General features: G+C 58.6%; 1 protein-coding gene across 2 annotated transcripts; it reads left to right on the top strand.

Moving 5' to 3' along the window:
* The first annotated feature begins 1,649 nt into the window (after positions 1-1,649).
* On the top strand, positions 1,650-8,529 carry SIVA1 (SIVA1 apoptosis inducing factor). 2 transcript variants are annotated; one of them, XM_032267577.1, is made up of 4 exons: positions 1,650-2,225; positions 4,491-4,685; positions 5,466-5,622; positions 6,612-7,417. In XM_032267577.1, exons 1-4 carry the CDS (start codon positions 2,108-2,110, stop codon positions 6,658-6,660), a joined length of 519 nt encoding a protein of 172 aa, XP_032123468.1. In that variant the 5' UTR covers positions 1,650-2,107; the 3' UTR covers positions 6,661-7,417. The 2 variants fall into 2 exon arrangements, with proteins under 2 accessions (XP_032123468.1, XP_032123467.1); XM_032267576.1 differs by lacking the exon at positions 6,612-7,417 and adding an exon at positions 8,297-8,529 and having other exon boundaries at positions 1,679-2,225.
* Positions 8,530-9,142: the final 613 nt, after the last annotated feature.

Below are 9,142 nucleotides of genomic sequence, written 5' to 3'. Positions count from 1 at the left end.
TTGAAATTTGAGGGCTTCAAAATAGGTTTTCAAACCTCTGTTCTGTAGTAGCTGCTAACTCTTCCACTGGAACACAAGTTGTCATCGTTTCCCTTCCATCTCAGGATGGAAGCCCGGCAGGCAGTGCCGCGGGGGGTCTGCGGGAATTTCACGGGGTAAGCAGACACCAGCGCAGAGGGGAAGTACTTCTCCCTAGCATCAATTCAGTCACTTCCACAAGAGGCTCTGGCTCTGAGCACTGCCTCGGTGCAGTCAGCCAGGCCAATAATTCGGGTTTCACCCACGCACGCGGCCTGGGGACAGCCCCGCTCCACAAACTGCCCAGTGTTCCGCCTCTGAACACGATGCTGATGAGAAGGGCAGTTTCCAGTGTGAACACAGGGAAGAAGGCAGCAGATCACACGGCCACGTGTGTGCCTACGCAACAATCTTGCATGTTCTTCACATGTACCCCAAAACCTAAAATGCAATAAAATAAATTTAAAAAAAAAATCCTCACGACCTGAAACATTTGAAACAATCCTCCTCTTCATCTATTTCCGGGATAAACCAAATGTGTGTTTGGTCAGAAGTGACTCCAACTGAGCAACTTTCAAGTCATTTCCCTAAAACAGAACAAATTCGACGTGGCCAGGAAGAGCCAAGAACGCCGGATCCCGTCCTGACACGGCCTCACGTCCCACGCCGCAGGGAACCCCGCGTGGCAGGAGAAGGCAAAGGACCTCGGACCCGGAGGCCGGCGCCCGTGGCCAGGAGGGAGTGCGCTGCCTCCGAGGGGGTCTGCGCAGCTGCGACACGGGTGTCACGCGGGGCGGGTGTCACGCGGGGCGGGTGTCACGCGGGGCGGGTGTGCAGGGCTCCAGGCGTCAGCTCCTCACCCCGGAGGCGGCGCAGACGGAGCCGCGAGAACACAGCCCAGCGCGAAGCCCACGCCACGGGACGCGGCGGTTCTGCACCCGCCGGGGCAGCGCAGAGCAGAGCGGCCTGTGGTGAGCGGAACCCCGGACAAGGGACAACGCGGGTGCACCGCGCGGCCTGGGCACCCCGAGTCGGACGGACCCGCTGTGCAAGAACATTTTCCACACAGCGGAGCACACAACCAGCGCCCGGGAGCGCTCGGCAGCCGCGCGCGGCCCTCGGGGCGCAGCCCCCTCACGCCTGTACTTCCGGAAGGCGGGGACCGCCACGGCGAGCGGCGGGACCAGCCGGGGCCACACCGTGAGACCCCGCTCCTACCCAAAACCAAAAGTCAGCCGGGCGCGCCTGCGGGCCCAGCTACCGGGAGGCCGAGGCGGGAGGATCGCCTGAGCCCGGAGGGCGGAGGCTGCAGTGAGCCGAGACTTTGCCACTGCACTCCAGTCTGGGTGACAGAGCGAGACCCAGTCTCTAAAAGGAAAAAACTAGGAAAAAGCGGGCCGCCCCGAACTTCGGGGAAGCAAATGAGGACATGTAACCAGTGTCCACCTGTTTAGTTACCAAACAAAAGCGGACAGGAATCCCGCCACCTACCCGGCCCGCCCCGACGTCGCTCTGGCCTATCCTGCGCCGTTCCTCAAACTGGACCCGCCCCCGACGTCGCCCTGGCCTATCCCACGCCGATCCTCAAACGAGGCCTGCCCCCGATGCAGAAGCTCCGCCCCTTACTGTCTCCGACTTCGCGGCTCTGTCCTGACCCTCAGCCTCTCCCCCTGGCTCTTCCCGCACGGCAAAATCCCGCCCCTGACCTGTCTCCCAGGCTACCTCGCTTCGCGCCGCACAGGAACCCCGCCCCTAGTCTCTCCTCCCGCCTATCCTGAGCCGCGTGCGCACAAATCCCTCCTGCGGACCCGCCCACTCTGAGCCTCAACCTGGCCCCTGGGCCTTTCCCGCGCCGCGCAGTCATGATCACCGACGCACGAGTCCCACCCCCGATCTCACCCTCGGCCTATCCCGCGCCGCTCTGCGCAGGAGCCCCGCCTCCTACCTCGCCCGCAGCCTATCACGCGCTGCGTCGCTCTCTCGCCCTCAAACTCGCTCACGTCCGCGGAAGGGCGCGCGGCTGTGACGTCACGGCGTCGGCGGTAGGGGGCTGGCGGCGGCGGAGCTGCGTAGCTCCCGGCCCGCGGCGATGCCCAAGCGGGGCTGCCCCTTCGGGGACGCGGCCCCGCTACAGCTCAAGGTGCGCGTGGGCCAGAGGGAGCTGAGCCGCGGCGTGTGCGCTGAGCGCTACTCGCAGGAGGTCTTCGGTGAGTGCCGGGCGGACTGCTGAGGGTCCGCTGCGTCGGGCCTGGAACGGGCCTGGCCTCAGCGTCCCGTCTGAGGCTTGAGCGGGGGTCCCGAGGGCCCTGCTTCCCGGCCCCGCGCTCTCGGAAGCTGGGAGGCCCCGGGGACACAAGCTGCCCACGACCAGGGCTGGGGTCGGTGAGGGGGACGTGAGGACCTCAGCGTTCACCCACCCTGTCCATCGGCCTGAGAGTAAAGTAAAGGGTCTCTGTCCTGAGCCGCCGCGCCCTTCTCCGCGAGCCCGGTTAGTCGCCGCCCCGCAGTCAGCGGCACCTGCCTGGCGCTTCCTCAGGACTGCCCCGTGCTGGATGCCCTGGGAGAGGCGCCCCCCACCTCCTGCCAGACGCTGCGGCTGCCCGGGGAGACCAGAGGCAGACAAGACAGATGTGCCCCGGTCTCCCGAGCTCCCCAGCCTAGTGGGGGAGACCAGCAGGACAAGGACTCACCACAGGTGATCAGGACAGGCGCACCTGCAGGGATGGCACAGAAGGCCTCTTGGAAGAACAGTCTGAGCCGCATCCTGTGGGAAGAGTAGGTGTTAGCCAGGCAGAGGGTCAGCCGAGGCAGAGACCAGGCAGGAGAGCGAAACAGGACTCCGTGTGGCTGGCATGTCCAGCTCTGGGTGGGATGGGAGGGCAATGAGCTCCCAGGCCTTCTCTGGCTTTCTCCTGTAGATTTCAGGCGTGTTCAAGGCGTTCTTGATCGTCAAGAAAAATGATCTTAATGGTCAGTGATCATTAATCACTAGGGTGATTAACACCCTGGGGCAGGTACGAAGTGGCGCTTACCTTGCCTAGTGTTTGGGGCACAAGGTCTGCCCCTGTAGAGCAGTTAGAGAGTGACTGGAGGCGTGTGACTTTCGTGGTACTGCTTGTGCTTTGGAGGTGAGGGAAGGACTTCCCCTCCTGAGGCTCCTCTGTGCCTTGTCGCAGGTGTGCTGCGGCTGTGAATGCAAGTGCTGTCTCCGGCCGTGCGGAGGTAGGGGGAATAATGCAGTGGGAACTGTGGCTGGACCATAAGCGTGTGCCCTCTCTCAGGACAGTTGAAAAATTCAAACTGTGTAGGCAAGAGGAAGATGGAAATGGGGCCTGGGTCAGTCTAGCTCTTTACTCTCCCAAGTGCCATGACCGGGGCATTGGCAGATGTGTGCCACTCACAGGGTCGGGTTAGGGAGGGCTGCTGGGTGCAGTGAGCCTTCCATGGCAAGTGCAGGACACATACTTTGAACTGTGCGTCAATTTCCAAATTCCAGGCCACAGCTGTCACCCTGATCTCTTAACCTTGAATCATCCACAAGGCCTTGAGGACAAGGGGTTAGCCTCACCACCTCCCATTCCCTTCTCATTATAGATGGGAAAGGTGTGGGGGGCCAGGAGGAGGAGGTGCAGGGTGCTGTGGGCTGTAATCAGCCACTCCATTTGAGTTACCCTGTCACTATTATTGCTGCCCATTTCATGTAGAGCCACGTAGAGTTTCTGGGATCTCTGCCTTTAACTGTGTTATGATGAGGTGGAAAACAAAAAAACAAAGCATTTCTGGGTCTGGCCCTGGGCATCTGAGTTTTCGAAGCTCCAGAGGTGACTGAACTGTGGCCTGATGGAAAACCACTGCTCTGGATCCTGAGCAGCCACTTCAGCTCCCAGGGATGCGTGTGTGTTCTACACCAAGAGGTCTGGAAGGTTCTGGGATGCTTGTCTTGCCAGCAACTCTGTAGCAGGTGAGGAGGGTGTGTGCTGGCTGGAGGCTGCAGGCTCAGCTCGGAGCCTCTGGCTGCTTCCTAGGCAGGGGGCAAGATTTGTGAATTAGTGTTCCACAGTGCAGAGCTTCCTCTGTGCATTCCACAGAGACCGCTTTCCGGGTGGGGAGTGCTGGGGAAGTAGGAAAGGGAGAAGGGGGAACAAGCTCAGTGAGGCAAGGCCGGCTGTGAATTGCAGAAAATGAGCAGAGCGGTAGAAAAGTGAACGCTTGTATTGGACACAGGTGGGGCTGCAGGGCCAGAGTCTTCTGGAGTAGATGACAGCCAAGCCAGGTAAGGAAGGGAGGCACGAGCATTCTCAGTGTAGAGGCAGAGCAAGACCCAGCTTGCCAGGACACAGCATGGATTACTGGGTGACAGAGGGCACACAGTAGGATGAAGGGGTCCATGTGAGGCTGGAAAGACTCAGTGGCCATGCAGAGGCTCCGTTGGTACACAGTGAAGGACGTGAGAATGATTTGTCTTCCCCTAGAGAAGACCAAGCGACTGCTCTTCCTCGGGGCCCAGGCCTACCTGGACCATGTATGGGATGAAGGCTGTGCCGTTGTTCACCTACCAGAGTCCCCAAAGCCTGGCCCTGCAGGGGCCCCGAGGGCTGCACGTGGGCAGATGCTGATTGGACCAGATGGCCGCCTGATCAGGAGCCTTGGGCAGGCCTCTGAAGCTGGTGAGTGGCACTGGCAGCCCTTCGTGGCTGTGGCACTGAGGGCAGGTGGCAGCATAAGCATTTTTTCTTCATTTGCAAGCTCAGGCTTTTCCTCCCTGGGCAAGCAGGAGTCTGATCCAGAGCTTGGCCTTCTGGCTCAGAAGGTTCCTGTTATCGGGAGGTTTCACATCCAAGACTGGAAGTTGTTAAACAGCTTCTAACTACTGGACCAGAACAGCAGCAGATTCCCCGGGTATCGCGTCTGTTTTTGCCTACAGCCCTCTCAGATAGTCCCACATGGCTGGAAACACGCCGGTCCCATCCCTGTGCAGTGTGGGTCTCACACCATCACTTGTGTTGCCTGTTAGAAAGGCAGTCCCCGACCCTGCCTGCAAGTCTGCTTGGTATGTCCGGGAGGAGCCCAGGCACCTCTTTGTTAACCAGTGAGGCAGTGGGCCACACTGAGACCCAGATGGGATGCATGGCATTCTGACAGGAACAGGGGAAGAGCGATCCTTCCAGCACTGGCCTCTCCAGGTAGCAGAGGGACCTGGTAAGGGAAGGAGTACTGAACTTGGAGTCACCTACAGGCATCTCTCACCATGGATCTCTCTCTAGTAAAATGGGGGTCCTGTGTGCTGTACCAGGCTCATGGGTTGTTGGAAGGATCTAATGTAGGTGGGGATGGGGTAGGCAGGTCGGAGCCCTCTGCCCTCAAGTGTGCGTGGAGGCAGGTAGTCCTGCAGTCCCAGAATCTCCAGTCTCCTTCCAGGCTGACAGCATGGCATTTCATCCTCACAGACCCATCCGGGGTAGCGTCCATCGCCTGCTCCTCATGTGTGCGAGCCGTGGATGGGAAGGCGATCTGCGGCCAGTGTGAGCGAGCCCTGTGTGGGCAGTGTGTGCGCACCTGCTGGGGCTGTGGCGCTGTGGCCTGTACCCTGTGTGGCCTCGTGGAGTAAGTACTTCAGTCCCTGGAGCTGCTGAGATCCTATAGCCCCAGCAAGCCATGACAGGGGGTGAGTGGGTCACCCATGTGGGGAAGGGCCCAGAGCACCCACATGTTTGGCCCCTGACCAAGTGCCATCGGGCATTGCCTAACAGGACATGGTGGCAATAGATGCTTGGCCCAACCTTAGTGGCTAGTAATCCTCTCTAAGGGAAAGCCGGACCTCACAGATGACCTGCTCTGTATCTGGCTCTGGTCCCTGTCTTCAGCCACTTCCTGTCCTGGTCTTTGAGCTGCCCCCCGAACCCCTTTAGGACTTAGCAAGCCAGCACCTTCTCATAGGCATTCTTCCTGAATAATGGCTCACCGTCCATTGGTTGTCGCTGGTTGGTGACAGCAGGTACACACTGCCGCTCACCACAGTCATGTGTGCTGTTTGGCTGTGGGTGCCCTCAGGCAGGAAGTGGAGTATTTGCATAGTCTCCCATTTGTGGGTGGGTTTGCTGCAGCTGGCTGGATCCTGTCCTTACTCCTAAGGTGGGGAGGGGCGTTCTTAGCCCCTGGGCTACTGGTAGGTGGGAGTGGACAGTGGGAGCCTGTTTGCTCTGCCCCGTGAGAAAGATTACTTGATCCAGACACATGTGGAACTGGCTCTGTAGACCCAAAGCAAGCTTAGTCCCAACAATGTCTGAAATTGTCCATCTAAAATAGAAACCACGTGTCACATCGCGAGTCTTTTCTCTTGAGTCTTTCTTCAGTTGGGGCAGAGGCCCAGACTCACTGGAGACACAGAGCCCTGGGCAGGGGTGAGCAGCACTAGGGGGAAGCACCTCGTGCCTGTGGTCAGTTCCCATGGCTTCAGTATGGACAGGAGTGGGGAACATACCCCATCCAGGTTGGGAATCATCTGCAGGGCTAGCTATGAATGTGGGATACTCTGTCTTTGCCTTTCACCCACTGAATTCCCCTTCTTTTCTACTTCTGTGTAAACTGAAAAGAGCAGGGTCATCTCAGTGTCTGGTGGCCCTCTCACCAAGGCAGAATTGAACACAGCATGGACAGTTCAGCGGAGAGGTGGGTCCCAGAGCCCCACGTGGCTGGGCATCCTCTTGCCCTGCACACCACCCTTGAGGGACTCCCTCATGCATGTTTCCTCTGGCCTCTGCCTACTTTCTGCGCTTTCTTCCCCTCATACCCGTAGAGTTCACAAAGAGCTGCCTCAGTGGACCACTGTCCCCACCGTGGACACACTCCTTTATCAGCCACAGCACAGGAGGTGGGCTCTGCCCACTTTCACGAATAAATCACTTGTTCCAGGTCACAAGTCAGAAGTGGCATTCCGAGGTCCGGCTGCCTGGCCCGTGGCGCCCGCAGTCTTGTACCCACTCTCCTGCCATCTTCTGGTTCAGGACCAGGAGTCACGTGAGTGGCAGAAAACAAGGATCTGTTCACATGGCTCTGGCTTAACACTAACACAGACGCAGCCCAGCAGCCATCGGCATCCCGCCTGCACTGGCCCACGCCTGACCTGTCCTCTGCAGGGCTCTCCAGCTGGCTGCTGGTGGCAGGGAGGGGCTGTCATCACGGCTCACACATAGCACTGCTGGCAAACTCCGCAACACCAGGTGGCAAGCAGTTCTGGCTGCCTTGGTGACTACATGGTCCTTTTGTATTTGACGTAGCCGTTGCCAATCTTGTTTCCTCGAAGCATCTCTCCTAGTCAGTTTCTCCCTGTGCTGTGCGGGGTTCTGTGGCCTTTACCCTTAGAGCTTTTTTTTTTTTTGAGACAGAGTCTCGCTTTGTCACCCAGGCTGGAGTGCAGTGGTGCAGCCTCAGCTCATTGCAACCTCCACCTCCCAGGTTCAAGCAATTCTGTCTCAGCCTTCCAAGTAGCTGGGATTACAGGCATACACCACCTTGCCCAGCTAATTTTTGTATTTTTAGTAGAGACGGGGTTTTGCCATGTTGGCCAGGGAACTCCCGACCTCAGGTGATCCTCCAGCTTCAGCCTCCCAGTGCTGAGGTTACAGGTGTGAGCTACCACGCCCAGCCCTACCCTTAGAGTCTTGATTCATCAGAAGAAAAAAGCGTCAGAAGAAAAGCGCTGTTTGATGTGCTTCAGTGGTTCGGTGAGTTCTGGCAGGTCATCTGGAGGTGTCTTTGGAGAGCTTCTATCCTACTGGAAACCCAGGTTGGGCCCCTTACGGGTTCATCGGCTGTGGGCATCAGCTAGGGCTGCTGTAACTGAGTTCCACAGAACGGGTGGCTTAGCAGAGAGGTACTGTCACGTGGTTTTGGAGGCCAGAGGCCTGAGAGGAAGGTGTTGGCAGGGCTGGCTCCTTCTGAGGCTGCAGTGGGAAACCTGTCCCGGGCCTGTCTCCTGATGTCTGCTGGTTGTCCTCGGTGTTCCCTGTAGACAGCCCCCCACCCCCCAGTATCGTGTCTTCTTTCTCTGTCTTTCTCTTCACGTGGTAGTGTTTTTAGGATGCTGGTCATGTTGCATTAGGGCCCCTATGTCAGCGCCATCATCTAGACGGATTATGCCTGTGGTGGTCCTGTCACCAGACAAGGTCATGTCCTGAGGAGTCCTGGGTTAGAACTTTGACGTTTGAATGGGGTGGGGGATGGACACAATTCAGCCCCTGACAACAGCTTTTCTCTCCCCTCCCTGGCGCTGTCGCAGCTGCAGTGACATGTATGAGAAAGTGCTGTGCACCAGCTGTGCCATGTTCGAGACCTGAGGCTGGCTCAAGCCGGCTGCCTTCACTGAGAGCCACGCCATGCACGGCAGCCTTCCCTGGACGCACGCTTGGTGTTCACACTGAACTGTGGGGTGAGCGGGAGGGATGCCTTTTACATGTTCTATTTTGTACTCCTAATGACAGAATGAATAAACCTCTTTATATTTGCACAAGAGGACTCTGTGTCAGCACTTTTGAGGGTGGAGTTTGTGACCCACCACTTGCTGGAGGGCATCCACCTGGTAGGGCCCAAAGGGCAGTCGGTGAGGCCTGCTGCCCCTGCTGTCTACCTGCCAGCTCCTAGAGACCCCACTGTGTATCACGTGAGGCCCCTCACTCGATCCACTCTACAGATGGGAAGGCTCAGCCCACAACACACTCCTCCCCAGCTCGCCCAGCGGTAAATGGGGAGAAAGGACCCAGGTCTGGCTCCAGGGTGCACAGCCAGTGTACTACACCCTCTCGGACAGAGGTGACGTTTCCACACCATACCCAGATGCCACTGTCATGCACGCCTGATCCATCACATCGTGGTGTCCACTCTGCCTGTTTGGCGGCTGTATGGTCAGGCCCCTGCCCTCCAGGAGCTTTGGTCCAGCAGGGGAGGTGGCCCCAGCCGTGCTCCCTCTGCAGTCAGTGTAGCTTGTGTGGGGCCTTGAAGGAAGAGGAGTTGACAGGATAGGGGGCGGCCTGGAGGACAGAAGAGGGCAGGCTGCTTGAGTACTGGGTCCCCACATGAGTCCACTGAGGGATCCCAGCCCTTTCAGGGAGCCACAGCCCCTGTGAAA

The sequence above is a fragment of the Sapajus apella genome, unplaced genomic scaffold, assembly GCF_009761245.1.
Source record: "Sapajus apella isolate SASKATOON/1434 unplaced genomic scaffold, GSC_monkey_1.0 scaffold170, whole genome shotgun sequence".
Taxonomy (NCBI): Eukaryota; Metazoa; Chordata; class Mammalia; order Primates; family Cebidae; genus Sapajus; species Sapajus apella.
The sequence above is the reverse complement of the archived record's forward strand: the minus strand, read 5'-3'. Positions and strand labels throughout refer to the sequence as shown.